General features: G+C 51.4%; 1 protein-coding gene across 4 annotated transcripts in view; it reads left to right on the top strand.

Moving 5' to 3' along the window:
• The window catches only part of LOC126076011 (cytokine receptor common subunit beta-like), a 54,663-nt gene extending 36,664 nt beyond the window's left edge, over positions 1 to 17,999 (top strand). For 3 of the 4 annotated variants that reach the window (XM_049884346.1, XM_049884347.1, XM_049884348.1), the window contains 10 exons: positions 3,403 to 3,560; positions 3,641 to 3,809; positions 4,364 to 4,499; positions 4,649 to 4,806; positions 7,214 to 7,341; positions 8,270 to 8,432; positions 10,191 to 10,281; positions 10,505 to 10,562; positions 11,401 to 11,504; positions 15,386 to 17,999. In XM_049884346.1, coding sequence (XP_049740303.1) covers positions 3,403 to 3,560; positions 3,641 to 3,809; positions 4,364 to 4,499; positions 4,649 to 4,806; positions 7,214 to 7,341; positions 8,270 to 8,432; positions 10,191 to 10,281; positions 10,505 to 10,562; positions 11,401 to 11,504; positions 15,386 to 16,139 — 1,919 coding nt within the window. In that variant the 3' untranslated portion in view covers positions 16,140 to 17,999. The remainder of the gene's footprint in view (positions 1 to 3,402; positions 3,561 to 3,640; positions 3,810 to 4,363; positions 4,500 to 4,648; positions 4,807 to 7,213; positions 7,342 to 8,269; positions 8,433 to 10,190; positions 10,282 to 10,504; positions 10,563 to 11,400; positions 11,505 to 15,385) is intronic. The other variant, XM_049884349.1, reaches the window with a different exon arrangement.
• The last annotated feature ends 1,000 nt before the right edge of the window (positions 18,000 to 18,999 follow it).

The following is an 18,999-nucleotide window of genomic DNA, read 5'->3' as shown; positions in this document are numbered from 1 at the left end:
TATCGGACAGAGTAGAACTGCCCCATACAGCTTCCAAGGAGTGGCTGGTGGATTCAAACTGCCAGGCTTTTGGTTAGCAGCCATAGCTCTTAACCACTACACCACTGGGGTTTGCACAATGCTGTCAGCGATAGGACAATATCCATACATCTACAAGGAATACCGGTTAATATGAGTATTATTCAAATTTATACACTAACTACTAATGGCAAATATAAGAAAATTAAAGATTTTTACCAATTTCTGCAGTCTGAAATTGACCAAACATGCAAACAAGATGCAACAACCTGGTGATTGGAATGTGAAAGTTGGAAACAAAGAAGGGTTAGTAGTTGGAAAATATGACCTTGATGATAGAAACGATGCTGGAGGTTGCATGATAGAATTTTACAAGACTAATGACTTATTCATTGCAAATACCTTTTTCCCCAACCACATAAACGGCAAATATACACATGGACCTCACTGGATGAAATACACAGGAATCAAACCAACAACATCTGTGGGAAGAGACAATGAAGAAGTTTAGTATCATCTGTCAGAACAAGGCCAGGGGCCAACTGCAGAACAGAGCTCATAAGAAGTTCATTTTGAAGCTGAAGAAAATTTAAACAAGTTCATGATAGCCAAAATACAACTTTGAGGATATCCCACCTGAATTTAGAAAGCATCCCAAGAATAGATTGACCCATTGAACACTAATGGCTGAAGACCAGATGAGTTGTGGGGTGACATCAAGGACATCACATATGAAGAAAGCAAAAGGTCATTAAAAAGACAGAAAAGAAAGAAAAGACCAAAATGGATGTTGGAAGAGACTCTGAAACTTCCTCTTGAATGTAGAGCAGCTAAAGTGAATGGAAGAAATGATGAAGTAAAAGAGCTGAACAGATTCCAAAAGGCAGCTTGAGAAGACAAAGAAAAGTATTATAATGAAATGTGCAAAGACCTGGAGTTAGAAAACCAAAAGGGAAGAACATGCTTGTCATTTCTCAAGCTGAAAGAACTGAAGAAAAAATTCAAGCCTTGAGTTGCAATATTGAAGGATTCTGGTGCCAAAATATTGAATGACACAGGAAGCATCAAAAGAAGATGGAAAGAATACAGAGAGTCACTGTACAAAAAGATTCAACCATTTCAGGAGGTAGCATATGATCAAGAACTGATGGTACCGAAGGAAGAAGTCTAAGCTGCCCTGAAGGCATTGTAGAAAAACAAGTCTCCAGGTGTTGGCGGAATACCAATTGAGATGTTTCAACAAATGGATGTGGCAACTGGAGGCACTCACTAGTGTATGCCAAGAAATTTAGAAGACAGCTACCTGGCCAACCAACTGGAAGAGATGTATATTTGTGTCCAAAGAAAAGTGATTCAAGAGAATGTGAAAATTATTGAACAATATCGTTAACATCACACGAAGTAAAATTTTGCTGAAGATCATTCAAAAAAGGATGCAGCAGTACGTCAACAAGGAGCTGCCAGAAATTCTAGACAGATTCAGAAGGGGACACGGAATGAGGGGTATCACTGCTGATGTCAGGTGGACCTTGGCTGAAAGCAGAGAGTACCAGAAAGATATTTACCTATGTTTTGTTGACTATGCAAAGACATTTGACTGTGTGGAATATAACAAGTTACGGATAACTTTGCGAAGAATAGGAATTCCAGAACTCTTAATTATGCTTCTGCAAAATCTGTGCATAGACCAAGAGGCAGTAGTTCGAACAGAACAAGAGGATACTGTGGGGTTTGAAATCAGGTAAAGTATGCTTCAGGATTGTGTCCCTTCACCATGCTTATTCAACCTGTATGCTGAGCAAATAATCCGAGAAGCCAGACTATATGAAGAAGAACGGGGCATCAGGATTGGAGGGAGACTCATTAACAACCTGTGATATGCAGATGATACAACCTTGCTTGCTGGAAGTGGAGAGGACTTGAAGCACTCAGTGATGAAGATCAAAGTCCACAGCCTTCAGTATGGATTACACCTCAACATAAAGAAAACAAAAATCCTCACAACTGGACCAATGAGCAACATCATAATAAATGGAGAAAAGTTTGAAGTTGTCAAGGATTTCATTTTACTTGGATCTACAATCAATAGCCTTGGAAGCAACACACAAGTAATCAGATGACATACTGATTTGGGCAAATCTGCTGCAAAAGACTTCTTTCAAGTGTTGAAAAGCAAAGATGCCACTTTGAGGACTAAGTTGTGGCTGACCCAAGCCATGGTATTTTCAATCACCACATATGCATGTGAAAGCTGGACAACGAATAAGGAAGATCAAAAAAGAATTGATGCCTTTGAATTATGGTGTTGGTAAAGAATATTGAATATACCTTTGGCTGCCAGAAAAATGAACAAGTCTGTCTTGGAAGAAGTATAGCCAGGATGCTCCTTAGAAGCCAGGATGGCGAGATTTTGTTTCATGTGCTTTGGACATGCTCTCAGGAGGGACCAGTCCCTGGAGAAGGACATCATACTTGGGAAAGTACAAGGTGAGCAAAAAATAGGAAGCTCCTCAAAGAGATGGACTGACACGGTGGCTGCAGCTATGGGCTCCAACGTAGCAATGATCATGAGGACAGCACAGGAGCAGGTACTGTTTCGTTCTGTTGTGCATAGAGTCACTCTGAGTCAGAACTGGCTTGACGGCATCTAACAACAACAGCAATAGTGGGACAAAGGAGCCCTGGCTGCCCAGTGGTTAAGTGCTTGGCTGCTAAATGAAAGTTCTTCAGTTTGAACCCACCAGGTGCTCCATGGGAGAAAAATATGGCAGTCTGCTTCTGTAAAGATTATACCCTTGGAAACCCTATGAGGTAGTTCTACTCTATCTTACAGGGTTGCTATCAGTTGGAATCCACTCAAATGGGTTTGGTTTGGTTTTATGGTGGGACAAAAAGAGAAGTATGAGATTCTACCCCAGGGGACGGAGGCACTCAAGAAGGGTCTTAGAGAAGGAGACACTTATCCAGGGCACTGTGAGCTACCTTGGAGAGTGAGCAGGTGGGGAGGGAGATGCAGAGTGGACACAGGAGAGGGAGTAACATGCGCCACAGTGCCCTCTGCTGGGAAGGAGGCCATAGAGATCAGAATGCGGTGAGTGGGGGAGACCCAGAACGGATGGAGGCTTGTTTTAGCTTGTCAGCACCTCTAACTCAGCTTACATTACATTTGCAGAGTGTCTGCACAGCTTCATTCATGTTCGCACTGGATTCCACAAGTTCACAGGTGACAGGCCATGGAGGTGAAGTGTCTGCCAGGGCCACTCAGCTAGTAGAGACAGTGCTGGGCCTGCAGCCCTGGTCTGTGCACACAAAAGGCCATGAAGGCTGTTAGCCGCCCTACAGTCGTCCCCACCCTGACTCATCCTTCTCTTTCTCCCCCTCCAGTCCAGCCCCCTGCGCCCGAGGATTTGCAGGTCAGCCATGCTGGGGACGGCTTCCTGCTGACCTGGAGGGCGCACCTTGGAGGCCTCCAGAGCCGCTGGCTGTCTGAGAGGCACCTGGAGTCTGAGCTGGTCTACCGGCGGCTCCAGGACTCCTGGGAGGTACGGAGCCCTGGCCAGCTGCCCCTGAGCCCACAGGGACCTGGCCCAGCTCTCCTCCTCCAGCTCCTCTATCCCCACAGGAAGCCTCCACCCTCTACTCCAGCTCCTCCCAGGCCATCCTGGGGCTGGAGCACCTCATGCCCAGTAGCACTTACGTGGCCCGTGTGCGGACCCGGCTTGCCCCAAGCACAGGGCTCTCGGGGCAGCCCAGCAAGTGGAGCCCAGAGGTCTGCTGGGACTCCCAGCCAGGTAACTGGCAGAGCTCGGGTGGGCCTGTCTGGGGGAGGGTGGGTCATCATGAGATCCTGGAGCAGGAGGGCTCTCAGAGTCCACTCTTGTGTCATTCCAGGAATGTGACATGTCACGGTTGTACAACAGCTTCCCTAGGCCAGCCCCATCTCTGCTGAACTTGGCAGAGGCAAGGCTGTGTCTTAGGGGCCTGTCTTCAGAGAGTGCCCTGACTAGTACTCTTTACAACACAGTAATGACCAGATTCATAGCAGCTACGTTTTAATGAGGCTGCTGTGTGCGGGACACGCCAACACTATTGTGCTTAGTCCCCAAAGCACTGGCACTTAGATACTCTTCCCACTTCACACAGGAGAGGATGAAGGTTCAAAGAATCCACTCTGCCCCCTGTGGTCACACAGCTGACAGGTGTCAGCTGAGCTTTTCACCCTGGTCTCTGAGCCCCAAAACTCATGATCTCTCTATGATGCCTCCATGAGGGCCCTCACTGAGAGCCACAGAATGAATGACCGAGGGATGAATGAGGGAATGATCGAGGGAATGTCTCCCTCCAGGGGACGAGGCCCAGCCCCAGAACCTCCAGTGCTTCTTCAACGGGGCTGACGTGCTCAGCTGCTCCTGGGATGTGAGGTCCGTGGTGGCCAGCTCGGTCCCCTTCACCCTCTTCTACAAGCCCAGCCCCGACACGGAGTGAGTGCCCCTCCCCTCTTCCAGGCCTTGCCCTTGGCAGTCTCCTCCTCTCTCTGGGGGCCCCAGCAGAGATCCCAGCTCATCCTAGAGTCCCCTTCTCCCTCCCAGGGTCCTCTTCCTCCTGCCCTCACCTCAGCCGTGCTTCTCAGGGAGAAGGAATGCTCTCCAGTGCTGAAAGAGAAGCTCAGCAGCCCCTACACCCGGCACCGGTGCCAGATTCCTGTGCTGGACTCCGAGACCCATGACCAGTACACAGTCTCTGTGAAGCCAAAGAAGGAGGAGAAATTGATAAAGAGCTCAGAGCACAGTGAGTTTGCCCACAGCCTTCTGCGTGGGTGGTTCTGGGACATTGTGTAACCAGAGTAAGTGCAGGGCTCCTCACAGCTCTGTCTTCATGGCTGTCACTGCCAAAAAACGCAGTGTAGCAACCAAACATGAACAAAAGTAATTCTAATCTCTGCTTGAATTTCTCAAAAACATATTACCACCTGGTGATTCCCCACCAGAACAATTCTTAAAATAAGTTTCCTCACATTCTTTTTTCTCTGTGTCTTCCTCTCAATGTGCAGTTTCTAGAACCTCTGATCTCCATTACTGGGTTGGTCCCAGTTACCTTCCCAACATCTCTGTTGGGAAGTGCCATGGGAAGTATACTTAGCATGCTTCAAAATGTCTGCTCACTTATGTCTCCTTGACCCACTTTCCAGCAGCTTCTCCATCTCCCTAAATGGCAAGTCCGTTCTTTAGTTAGGAGTCTCTGGATAGCAAAAATGGTTAAGTGCTTGGCTCCCAAGCAAACATTTGGTGGTTTGAGTCCATCTAGAAGTGCTTTGGAAGAAAGACGTGGTGATCGGCTTTTGAAAGGTGACCCTATGGAGCACAGTTCTACTCTGACACACACGGGGTTGCTAAGAATCAGAATTGACTTGAAGACAACTGGTTTGGTCTGGTTTTTTGGTTCTTCAATTGCTCAGGCTAGAAACCTTGGTGTCATCTTTTCATATCTTTCTCTCAAATGCCACATCCAATTTACCAGCAAATTCTGCCATCTCTATCGCTGAAATACACCTAGAATATGACTACTTTCTGCTTATGCCTTGGTTTAAGCCACCAACTCCTCCTGGATCCTTGCAACAGCTGGTCTCCCTACTTCTACCCTTGCTCTTCATTCAATTTATTCTCAATGTCACAGCTCATGTGATTCTGGTCACACATCAGTAAATCATACCTCTCCTCTGCCCCAAACCTTCCAAGGGCCCTGTCCTGCACAGAATAAAAGTCCCTACTATAGCCAACAAAGCACAGTGGCCTGGTGCTGCTCCTCTTTCAGTTCTGGAGGCCATAGAAACCAAACCCCTTGCTGCCAAGTAGATTGGGACTCACAGTGACCCATAGGGTTTCCAAGGAGCAGCAGGTGGATTTGAACTGCTGACCTTTTGGTTAGCAGCCCAACACTTAACCATTGTACCACCAGGACTCCTGTGAATGCCAGAAGTCCAAAATCAGCCAAGATGCTGGCGAGGCCATATTCTGTCCAGAGGCTCTAGGAAGAATCCGTTTCCTTGCCTTTCCCTACTTCTAGCAGCCTCCTGCATTCCTGGCTCATGGCCCCTTCCTCCATCTTTAAAGCCAGCAGTGAATCGTCTTCAAATCTCTCTCTGCTTCCATCGCATCTCCTTCTCCTCTGCTTGTAGTCAGATCTCACTCTGCCTCCCTCTTATTAGGAAATCTGTGATTACATTTAGGGCCCACTCAAATAATCCAGGAGAATCTCACCTCAACATCCTTAATTTAGTCACATCTGCGAAGTCTCTTTTGTCGTGTGAGGTAACGTTCACAGGCTCCAGGGATTAGGTCTCGGGTATCTTTGCAGCCGTTATTCAGCTGGCCACAGCCTTTCTCTGGTCTGTTCATCATGTCAGCTCTGAATCCTGCTGCAAGGTCCGGCCTGTCCTAACAAGGGGACCAGCCTTTCAGAACCTGGATGGTGTGTCCCCAGTGGTACCTTCAGAGTCGCAGAGGAGGCGGACAGAGAGAGGCATTTACTCCAGGGTGCAAGTCCAAGGGGGTACCAAATGAGACGTGGAATGATGATCTAGGTGCCATAGATATGAAAGGCGCCTAACTGAGGCAGCTGGACAAGAAGAGGGGAGGAGTTTCTGCTGACGCCTCACCGCTATCCATTCTATTCATCTTGAAACTGGGGGAGGGGGAACAACTTAGAGATTGCCCCTGGGCACTTGTTACCCTCCCTATACCCCTGGGCACCTCCTGTCCTCCCTCTAGATGGGCAGTCTGTGCCAAGTCCTGTCCCACCCCTGGCAAACCACGGGAGAAGCAGCACAGATAAACCAGGCTGGGATGGGGGGTGCAGAAGGGGCATTTCCCAGGGCTGGAACTCTGCTCATTGCTCCTTCTCCAGACCGTGTACTGGCTGAGAGGTGCTATCAGAGTGAGGACTCTCACTCTGCCCATGTTTGTTTAGAGGAGAAGGTATACAGTTGGGTACTTCAGCCACCGTGAATAACCAGTCACATGGCTACCTCACTATTGACAGACAGCAGTCTAGCTCAGCACCTCCCAGAGAAGGGCTGCCCAGGCCCAGGTAGATGTCACCCCCTGAAGGGGGCACAGAGACCTGGGGCAGGACCTGGGTACATCTGGAATATTCCATTTGAAGCTGGATCACCCCCTGAAGGTGTCCCTCTCTCCAGTCCAGATGGGCTGCCCAACCCTCAATGTGACCAAGGACGGGGACAGCTACATCCTGCACTGGGAAGCAGACAAGGACTTAGCACCCAACTTCGAGGTCCAGTACAGGAAGGACACCGCCTTGTGGAAGGTGATAGGCTGGGGCAGAGGAGGGACATGGGCAGACTTGAGGGTGGGAGAATGAGACACACCTAGGAGAGCAGCTGCCTCCTACTCAACACCTGGCCCCAGCAGCCAAGCAGTCAGATCACCACTGTGGTGTGATCATGACCCTGTACGGTCAGCAGGCCCCCGTCTACCTCTTGGTGAAGAAACTGAGGTTCAGAGAGGTGACGTGACTTAGTCAAAATCATCACAGCATTACAAGAGGGCCAGGCCATCAGGGCAGGGAGGGGCTGAGAGGCCACCAGGATAGAGGATTTTCAAAAGCTGTAAAGCCCTGGGGACCCTTCTCCAGGGAACTCTTCTCCAGAATCCCAACGTGCAGCGCTAAGAGCAGAGGGCTCCCGGTGGAGCAGGGGGCCCTGGCCCAGGGCTTAGCCTCTCCCCTGACCTGGGGCCACCCTCAGGGCCCATGTGTAAAACCTGGGGCTCCTTGGAGCCCAGACCAGAATCTATGGAATCAGCTGAGACCCAGGTAGAACACGGGGACACTGAGGACAGGAGGGGGGAGAGTCAGAGGTGGACTTAGGAGTGGGCCCTGGGCTCCTGAACACCTTTCTCATGGTCAGAGTCCACCACACTACGTTCCTGGAGGTCCACACTGCCCCCAACAGAGGATTGGGAAGGGCTGAGGATTTCAAAATGAGGGTTGGGCATGGTGGAACCTGGGGCTCTCTGGACCTCAGTGTTGTCATCTGTAATATGGGTGGGTCATATGTAGTGATGTTGCTCTGACAATCAGTGGGTCTGGGGCAGGGTCTCCTGCCAGGGTCAGGGTGGAGAACAACACTGCCACAGATTAGGGGACACAACCAGATTCCCCAAGAGCGAGGGGAAGCCCAGTGGTGTTGGAGTTGGAGGATCCGCTCCAACTCCTCTTTACTCTCCATCCACAGGAGGCCAAGACTGAGGCTTTACAAAACACATACAGCCTGTGGCTCTCGGGGCTGGAGCCCTCCACCAGGTACTGGGCTAGGGTGAGGGTCAAGCCCACCCCTGGCATCTACAATGGGATCTGGAGTGAGTGGAGTGAGGCGCGCTCCTGGGACACCGAGGGAGGTAGGTCTCCTGGCCTCCACTTGCCCTCTTGGGATAGCCCAGCTGCACAGAGGGTGTGTGTGTGTGTGCGTGTGTGTGTGTGTGTGCGTCTGTGTGTGTGTGTGCGTGTGTGTGTGGACATGGAGATCTGTTGCCCAGGCCCTTCTCGATCTGAATTCCATGCCCGGGCTCTGCTAACATTTACTAAAGGGAGTTAGGAAAATGGATCGTTTTGGATAAGTCCCTGAGTGGTGCAAATGGTTAACATTTGGGGCTGCTAACTGTAAGGTTGGAGGCTCAAGTCCACCCAGAGGCATCTCAAAAGAAAGGTCCAAGGATCTGCTTCTGAAAAATCAGTCACTGAAAAACCAGTGGAGCACTGTCCCACTCTGACCCACATGGGGTTGTTGTGAGTCAGAATGGAATCCACAGCAGCCGGCGGTGGTAGTTCTTCTTGGGTGGACACAGCCCCGTAGGCACCAGGCTTGGCATGGGAGGCTCAGACTGAATTCGGGCCCGTCTTGCCTCTTATACAGTTGCCCTTGTGCAGTGAACCACCTGCTCACCTGTATGTGGTGACCCTGCTTTATTTTCTTGACCTAGCCTGACAATGCTTGGAAAGTGATACCTGTGTGCAACACAGACTCCACATGGTTTCTGAGCAGAGCCCAGGATAGCAGGTTCCTCTGTCTCACCTCCCTCAGCCTGGAACTTGGGCCTCTACAAATGTGGCCCATGGTTTCACTAGACTTTGTAGCAGCCACGTTCCAGTGCTCACTCACCAAGAGTTCCCTGTTACCATAATAGGAAAGACATTGAGAGCTATGGACCGGGGCTTAGGCTTGGAATTTTTGGTCTGATTCCTTAGTCTTCATCTCCTGCCTGTATTTGCTGCTCTTGCTGGCCACTCACATTTCCCCAGAGTGACCACCAGGAGACACATAAATGATAAAGTCCTGTGGATGGTTTGTGCCGGAAGGGGCCTCAGCCACCTATGGAGAGGAAGAACCCCAGGGAGAGGACCACACTCAGGCAGAAAGGAGAGCTGGACACCACGCCCAAAGGAGGAAAGAAGAGGGGAGTTCAGGAGGTGGCCCAGCCTATGTGGGGCTCAGGGCCTGCACAGCAGGAAGCCTCCAGGGGCTCCTGATGGGCCTTTCACATGCTGTTTCCTCTAACAGCCTGTGTTTTCCTGCTTTGCCTTTCCAAAATGGAACCTTGGTGGCACAGTGGTTAAAGGGCTTAGCTTCTAACCAAAAAGTCAGCTGTCTGAACCCACTAGCTGCTCCGTAGGGGAAAGATGTGGCAGGCTGCTTCCATAAAGATTATAGCCTTGGAAACCCTATGGGGCAGTTTTACCCTGTCCTATAGGGTTGTTATGAGTCAGAATTGACTCCATGGCAGTGGGTTTGGTTTGGTTTGGTTTTGGTCTCTCCAAATCCTCCCCACAACTTGAGGCCCTCTTACATGCCACCTCCTTCAGGAAGCTCCCCGAGTGCCGGGGTTGCAGCCACTGCCTCCCATTTCACCACTTCCTCCTGGAAAGGCTCTCAGTCTCCCAGGCCTCCCAGCATGTAGAGCATTGTCGGCTTCAGACCAGAACCCTCCTCTTCTTAGCATGGGCCTGGCACCCTCCCTGGGCTACTATGACAGTGAGCTTCTGCAGCCCTGGGCCTGCACAGGGCAGGGTCTGGGGGTGCCCCACCCCACCCCTTCCCTCCTGAGCCCCCAGCATTTCCCACTTGGATGTTAATGCCCTTTCCTCCTTGTGCCCGGAAGTACTGCCTGTGTGGGCCCTGGCATTCATCCTGGTCCTCGTCACTCTCGCCCTGCTCCTTGCCCTCTTCTTCTGCAGCATCCATGGTTACAGGTAGGGGTCTCCATGGGGAGGGTGGACAGGGTGGGGCTACCTAGGACCCCGAGGGCGCAGGGAGTCACACAGCAGGGCCCCTTCAGTCCCTGCTCTGCCACAGATCCCTTGTGAGGCCTTGAACACCCCCCCCCCCGGTTCTCAGTTTCCCCTCTGTACGTGAACATGGGAGCAGCTGGCCCTGAGGTCTCTGGTAGCTGCCACCTCCCTGGTGTCTTTCCAGGCTGAACCAGGAGTGGAAGGAGAAAATCCCTAACCCCGGCAAGAGCCACCTGTTCCAGGTAGGGTCTGGCTGGGAGGATGCAGGGTGCAGGTGGAGGTTTCCTCTGCCCTGCCTCCAGCGTCTCGGTCCCCACCTCCTCCTTCCTGTGGGCTGTGAGTGGTGGGTGTGGGACAGGGGCTATGTGAGTTAGTTCTGGGACCTCAGCTCTGCCCTTCCCGGGTACTGAAGATGAACTAGCTGGGGCCCTGCCTGCCTGGGCTCCCTGTGCAACAGGACTCAGAGAACTGAGGCAGGGACCACCGGCAGGGTGGGCTCCAAGGAGGGTTCCTCCTCCTAGGGGTGGGTGGGGGTGGTGGGAGGCAACGTGGTGTCACCAGGATGGGACATCTGAGCTGGGTTCTGAAGGATCAGGTGGTACCAGGTGGAAAAGGTGGGAGGGTCGCTACAAGCAGACACGTAATAACCTCAAGGGGGACACACGATCCTTCTTGGATGCCCTGAGGGTAGTGGGTATTGAGACGGGGCCAGATTACGGTGGCCAGAATGACCAGGCAGGTGACACCAGCACATGGTCATGGAGACCTCTGGTTAGCGCCGGCAGGGCCACTTTGCACAAGGAGGGGTCTCATGGCCAGTGTGAGGAGGGTCAGGTGAGATGAGCATGGGGGCAGGGACATCATCCTCTGGTGCTCTGGGGACCCAGGGAAGCCACGGCCTCTCCCTGGGCTGCACTTTGCTGGTTTCTGAAAGGCCAGGCCCACCCTGAGGAGGCTGAGACCCTTACTGTTCCCAAGGCTCACTGACATCCTCTGGTCACCTCCCCTCCACCCTCTGCCCGTCCCACCTTCCCAAGGACCCCTCACACCCACAGAACGACATGTACTTTCTCTTCCCAGAATGGAGGTACAGGACTCCGGGTCCCAGACAGCACGTTGGCCTTCACCAGCAGAAGCCTCTTACACAAGTGTCCGTGTGACAGCCTCATCCCAGAGCTGGAGGGGTGAGAGTCTGGGCCCCGGGGTGGCTCCTGTCTTCTGGGGAGTAATGGGGGAGGGGAGGACCTTGTCATGCACAACCGGGACTCTGATGAAGTGGCTCTGCCTTGGCTCATTGTGAAGTGACTAAAGCAGGAGGCGCTCCATTTAGACATCAGGAAGAACTTCCTGAGCCCTAAGTTAGTGGAATACCAGACAACAGACTTGACTAAGACAATGGACTAGAGCAGATGCTGTCTTCCCACCCTGCTGCCTGAGGAAGCTCCACACTGTGGAGGCCTCCAGGTCCAGTGGAGTGGGCAAGGGGCTGCATACCCTCAGGGCCTCAAGGGTCGGGGGAGCGACTGGGAAACCCCTTGGTGCAGGGGTTCTTTGGGTCTTTTCTGGAGCTTGGAAGTGACACTGACCTCCCTCAATGAGGACGGGAATACCACAGTCCTTGGAGTAGTAATGATGACAAGTTTGCCACTGGCAAGGCCTCCCCTCCTGTCTCCATGGCCACTGTGGGGTAGACAAGACAGGCCAGATGTGACTGTCCCCATGGTGCAGGCATGGAAAGGGAGGTTCAGAGAGGTGAAGCACCTCTGTGCTGGGGTGGGGTGCTGGGGTGGGGTGCTGGGGTGGGGTGCTGGGGTGGAGTGCTGGGGTAGGGTGCTGGGGGCTGGAAAGGGGGCTCTGTCTTTAGTGCAGGGGCTCTGGGTATGAGGGTCTTTCCTTTGAGAAGGAGGCCCCTTGGCAGAGTCCTACAGCCAGGATCCTGGGATCTTCTGCTTTCTGGCTGGGATGCGCCCTGACTCTGTCTCCTCAACCTTAAAGTAAGGACAAAACCATCAACCTCATGGTGACATGTGATGACCCAAGGAGTCAGGGTGGGTGGTGATCAGGTCACTCCAAGAAGGGCTGTACGCACATTACCATCATCCCCAGACCCTCTGGGATCCCCTGACCCCTGTGCTGTCAGCCTGGGAGGCAGTGAGTATGTCTTACCCCTGGAGACCAGATGATGGAGGGCTGCTTGCCAGCCCTGGGCTAGAGATTCGTGCTTCACAAGGGCAGGGAGCAGGCAGGCATGCCATGAAGTCACATACAATGTCTCCCACCTCTAGCTTAAGCTTTATGCTCTCTGAGTCTGTTTCCTTGTTGTCCATAAATGGATCAGTTTATTACATTATTAATTTATCTTCAAGATGGAGACAATAATACCGAGCTTCTAGGATTGTTGGGAGAAGCCAGTGTGCCCTGTCTGTGATGATGATGCTAAAAATAACAACAGTTGTCATGTTAAGGACGTCCTGGGCTGGCCATGAGCTGAGCAGGTGTATGTAGGGTGTCTTGCTTCTTACTCAGAACAACTCTGTAGAGTCCATGGCTTTATGCTCTATTTCTGATTAGACGGTGAAGAAGGTGGAAGAGGAGGAAGAAGAGAGGAGATAGGAGAGTCCCTTCTTATTACTGCTGGGCCTTCATAAGCCTACTTGGTGGAGCAGGTCAAGGGAAGGGGGTTGGACTCCAGGCAAGGCCCTGGCCCCAGCCCTCCCTGCTACCAGACACGAGCATGGCCACACTCTCAAAGCCGTCTTTCCTTCGGTCAAGGTCAAGCTCTGGGGCAGACTCAAGGCCCAGCCCTGAGGCCGTGTTGAGGTCTGACTCATGTGGGCATGTTCAGTCCCTCTCCTTTCCAGGGATTAATTGCTCGTAGAAATAACATTCCTCCCCTAGAGGAAGTTCAGGGCTAAAGACTAGGTGTAGCTCTCGCAGTCCCCCTCCCCTTGACCTGGAGGACACTCACCTTTCTGTTCTGCTCCTGCAGTCTGCAGCCCCCAGTCAGGTGCCCATGGGTTCAGCTCTGTCCAGGTCTGCAGGCACCCAGGACAGAAGCTCGGAGGAGCCTTGCTCCTCTAGCTCTGGTGGCGGCTGGAGCACTGGGCTCTCCCAGTGTACCACAAACCTGCCACATGAGCGGCCTCAGACCAGAGGGGCACTTCCACTCTGGACCTCCCCCTGTGCCTGGAATAGGTGCCTGACTATCCCAGAGACCTTTTTTCACCTCCCAGTCCTGCCTTTTCTTACTTTGCCTGGAAGGGGGAGAGTAACTTGGGCCTCTCTGCCCTACCTTACAGGCAGGTGGAGGCTCAGGTGAGACAAATGTGTGAAAGACTGTAGTTGTTACAAGAGGACGGCAAGGAAGGAAAGGAGGGCCATGTGCCGAGACCTGCTGCCTGCCAGGCCTGGGGGCGCAGAGGTGAAGGAGGGGCTGCCCTGGCCCTCCCGGGGCTCAAGGTGTACTGGGTAGGGAGAAATAACTGCCCTTTGAGTTCAGCTGCTAACCAAAAGGTCGGCAGTTCGAATCCACCAGCTGCTCCTCGGAAACCCTATGGGGCAGTTCTACTCTGTCCTATAGGGTTGCTATGCGTGGGAATCAACTCAATGGCAATGGGTTCAGCTCAAGGTGGGAGGGGGAGCAGGCACTGGGACTGGGGAAGGAGGCGCTGAGGGAAGGGAGGGGTTTTCTGCAGCCAGGGGAGGCCTTCTAGGGAGGTGCTCACAGTTCACCAGGAGAGGAGCCCGTGAGCAAGCCCAGGGGACTCAGTGGAGGACAGGGTTTGACTATGGATGGGTTTGGCTATGAGAAAGACATGATGTGAGGCCGAAAAGTGGGCCCTGGAGCTGGGCCAGGACATCTTCCCAGAGCCGCAGGAGCGCTACAGGGTGTGATGCTCAGAGCTGTGTCTGAGAAAGGGACAGGGCGCAGAGAGGGGTAGCCTGGGATGGCAGGGCATAGAGGCTGCTTCAGTTTTCAGGGTAGAGAAGACAGTGGCTGGTTTAGTGTCCGCTGGGGGGTGGACAGAAAAGGAGGGATTGCTGAGGCTTCAGAATGGGAGGCGGGACGTGGTCATTTATTTTACAAGGGGTGAGAGAGACGAAGGAGTTGAAGATGATGGAGCTTCCTGGTCTGGGTGCTGGGGAGTTGGGACAGATTACCCAATACCAAAGGTACGCATGGGCTTACTTGTGCCTACTTGCTAAGCTGTAGTGCACAATTTCATCTGTTTTCACCACATCAAAGATGTAATGGAACCCATGTGAAATTGTGCACTACAGATTAGCAAGTAAACACAAATAGGCCTGTGTGTACCTTGCATACTGCTTAATACACACCTGCTGGGGAGGATGGAGGTCATTGCATGAGGACATAGGAGGCAGGTTTGGGGGGCTTGTGATGGGGCATGGTGGGGGAAGGGCAGAAAAGCATGAGTTTGGTTATAGGCACTCCGTTTCAAGCAGCTTCGGGGGACACCGTTGGAGACCTTCAACAGGAAGGTAACCTCCTTCCTTCCTTCACTCATTCATTCATTCAGCACACATTGACTACGTGCCCCTTCTAGGCAGGGCTCTGGCCCTTGGCTGTGAGGGAGGCAGAGACCACCAGCCCACCAGCCCTGCCTTGGGGAGCAGGAGAGCTCAATAGCAGGTGGAGGTCCTGGACCGAGGAAGACAGTGGACAACTCAGTCTAGCAGGAAGAACTGCTATGCAAGGAACAGCCTGAGATCCTATCACCCCTGGGCTGGTTGGGATGGGGGAGGTGGCTCAGGAAGGCCACTGGGACCCTGATATGCTGATTTCATGACAGACTGAGCAAGAGACAGATGATCAGACGAGGTGCTGAGATGGCATTCCTCTGTCACCGACAGGGGGGCAGAGAGGGGCAAATAAGATGGAAGGAAGAACTTGAAGCAAATGCAGAGCCCTCGAGGACAGGGAAGATGGTGTGGGTGTCAGTTGTCTTCTCCCACGTGACCCAGCCTTCTCATGGCCCTGCCCCTTCCACCTTCTCCCCTTCCATGCCCATCGGAGGCCAATGGCCAATCTCTGCTCTCCTGACAGGATGTGCCCTGAACACTGTGGGGACAGCGAGGTGTTACCACTCACCACAGAGAACCCCAAGAAAGCCTCTGACTCACCGTCTGGACCTCACGTGACTCCAGCTGCCTTGGAGCCCATGGAGCAGCCCCTGAGCCCCCAGCCCGGCCTGTCCCCACCCTCAGGCATGCCCAAAAGCCAGGCTTCTGGCTTCAATTTCAATGGCCCCTACATTAGGCTACCCCATAGCCGCTCCCTGCCTGACTTCTGGGGTCAGCTGACGTCCCCTGATGTGGGCAGGAGTGAGAAGCCACTGCCACCAGGGTCCCTGGAGTACCTGTGTCTGCCCTCTGGGGGACAGGTGCAACTGGTTCTGCTGGCCCAGGCCATGGGGCAGAGCTGGGTCACGGATGTGGAGGGGTTGCCCAGCCCAGGGTCTGAGGGGAGCTTCTCCCCGCAGTCAGGGAAAGGCCCTGCCCCTCCTCTACCTGGGCCCATGGTGGGTGCATGCGACCCAAAGGATAGCCCATCTGCTCTGCCCGCTGGTGCTGGGAGCCCCCAGGACAGTGTCGTGGCCTCTGGCTATGTCACCACTGCAGATTTGGTGTTCGACCCACCCCCAGAGGCCCTGTCTGGCACCCTGACACCCCCTCTGGGTCGCCCCTCTCACCAGGACCCCAGCTCCTGTCCTGGGCTGGCCAGTGGACCCCCTGGAGGCCCATCCCCACTGCAGCCAGGGCTTGAGGACTATGTGGGACTCCCTCCAACCACAGGCTAGCCTCCCATGTCCCCTTTCTGCAGCCCTGTCTCTGTTGTACCTAGCAGGGGTGTTCAGACTAAGATACCCTGGCCCCAGACACCTTTGCCAGATCATGTGCCAAGTGCCAAGTGCACGTATACTTCCCATCCTCAAAGCCATGAAGCCCTCTAGGTTCCAGCTCTGCCCTGGGCAATGCCAACAGGCCTGGAGAGGCGTGGCTGCCGCCTGTCTCAGTCGGAGCTCTGGCACCTCCTTGCCTCCTTGTACCAACCCCTGACTGCTTCCCCAGAATTTTCAGTGTATCTAGAGGAGGGCTCTGTGGTGATGGGCTGTGGTGCTAGAGCTTTGTTGTGCGTCTGATTCACCCTCAGAGCTTGTTAAGACACAGAGTTTCTGATTCAGCTGGGCTGGGGCAAGGCCCAATGATTTGCATTTCTAAAGAGTTCACAGGTGACGCCAAAGCTGCTGGTCCAGGGCTGCACTTGAGAGCCCCTGGTGTAGAAGAAAATCCAAACACCACTTACTTTAATTCTATCCGTCACTCATGCTGTGCCTCTGAGCATCTCGAGAACGATTTGGGTGTGATTTTCACTCCATTCCCATATCTGCGATTTTCCAATTATTGCGTAACGGGCAGGGATTGCTAGTAATTAAGACTACAAAAAAAAAAAGGAAAAAAACCCAGTGCCCTTGAGTCGATTCTGACTCATAGCGACCCTATAGGACGGAGTAGAACTGCCCCATAAAAACTAGTTATGTGTAATTCATTAATTGATCAAGATTATTTTTTTTTCCTTGTTTCCATTTTATTACTGATTTTTGGATTTACTGCAGTGCAACAGAAAATGTAGCTTGTAGAATCCTTAGTATCTGGATTTTCTTTAAAGTTTTCTTTGTGCCTAAGTAGATCAAATGTCTGTCTATGCTCCCTAGGAATAAGAGAAGAAAAGTAAAAGAGTATAATCTCTCTCTCTATATATATACCATGTGTACACATATACATACATTTACAAATATACATATACATATTCACCTATATAATTCATTTGTAAGTTATTGTTTATTATACATTATTTTGCAAGGCAGTAGAGAGTAGTGTTAATTCATATTAATTTGGATTCTTTTGCTAGAGTGTCTGGGTTCAAGCCCGAGCTTCACTACTTACCACCTGTGCCTCTGTTTCCTCATCTGTAAAATGGGATGATAATCATACCCATCTCCTAGGGATTAAGTTAATCAAGTGCCTGGCATAAAGTTAACTGCTGTCTAAGTGTCACCTCTTACGTGATTTCTGTCATTCATTCAGCAAATTTTTATTGAGTGACTATTGTGTCTTGCAGAAACCCTGGTGGTGTAATGGTTAAGAGGTATGGCTGCTAACCAAAAGGTGGGCAGTTCGAATCTACCAGGCGCTCCTTGGAAACTCTACGGGGGCAGTTCTACTCTGTCCTGTAGGGTCCCTATGAGTTGGACTCGACGGCAGCAGGTTTTCTTACCCATTTGCTCTGCCAAATAGTGAACAAGTGCATTAAAGTCTTCAACTGGGATTTAGTCTTAATCAAATTCTCTGTATTTATAAGATTTTTGCCTTTGGAATTTCCCTATATCGTTCAGTTTTAAAAGGTTTGTGATGATTATATCTTCGTGGATTGTTAATTTTCCGTTTAAAAGTTCTTTGTCTCATTTAATATACTTGACCTTAACTTTTGGTTAATCTAATAATAACACTGCTCCTTGTACTTTGTTGTTCTGGTAATTAGCATTTGCCTAATACATCTTTCCAATCCATTATGTTTAACTTTCAGGTCGTTTTTCTTGGAGTGTGTCTTGAAAACTGTTTGTAGCTACATTAAAAAAAAATCCAGTCCAATCTGAGAATCCTTGCCTTAGTAGATCCATTGGCTTTTATTGATAACAAATAATTATTTTGTTTTATTTTATTTCTTTTTCACTTTCCACACTTTCGATATATTACCATGGTAAAAATTACTGGCTTTATTTTACAAAAGCAACCCATAAACTTAAAAAGGTCAGTTTGAAATAGAACTTCGAACCAGTTTGTTCAGTTTCGAGCCCCTGCTGAGAATTTTCACTTCTACTCTCAGATATGCTGAATCAGATTCTACATTTTAACAAGATCCCCAGGTGATTCTTATGTATAATGCATTTCGAGAACATTGCTCTACTTGTGATTCTCAGAATAGGCCCTAACCACCAGCGTTAGCATCGCCTGGGAACTTGTTAGAAATGCAAATTCTCAGCAGGGGTTCAAACTGGAAGCAATGGTTTGAAGCCCTGGTTTGAAAGTCTGTAGAATAACAATCTCCAGTTTCAACCCCTCAACAGAGACTGAGCAAAGCCATAAATGAGGACTTCTAGTGCCTTTGGCATCCAGCAATTAGTCAAACTTCACTCTCCACCGCCCTCCACTCTCCTCAGCAGAATAATTGAGTCACCTCGACCGGGAAGTGGAAGAGAGAGAGTGATGAATTTCCAGAAACTCTGTAGCAACAAATACTGTCAGCACACATACCAGGTGGGCGTGCTAGGTCCCGAGGGAGACACTGGAGCCTGAGATGGGCAAGACAGGGGCTGGGCCTCAGGGAGCTCTCCGTCTAGGCAGAACACAAAGATATAAACAAAATCAAACCGAACCCATTGCTGTCAATTCGATCGAGACTTAGAGCAACCCTATAGGACAGAGTAGAACTCCCCCACACGGTTTTCAAGGCTGTACATCTTTACAGAAGTGGTCCACCACACCTTTTTCCTGTGGGGCAGCTGGTGGGTTCGAACCACTGACCTTCTGGTTAGCAGCTGAACTCTTACCAACTGCACCACCAGGGCTCCTTACACGAAGATATAAACTCCCCCCGCC

The sequence above is a fragment of the Elephas maximus genome, chromosome 4, assembly GCF_024166365.1.
Source record: "Elephas maximus indicus isolate mEleMax1 chromosome 4, mEleMax1 primary haplotype, whole genome shotgun sequence".
NCBI classification, from domain to species: Eukaryota; Metazoa; Chordata; class Mammalia; order Proboscidea; family Elephantidae; genus Elephas; species Elephas maximus.
Note: the sequence above shows the minus strand (reverse complement) of the source record. Positions and strands in the feature narration are given on the sequence as shown.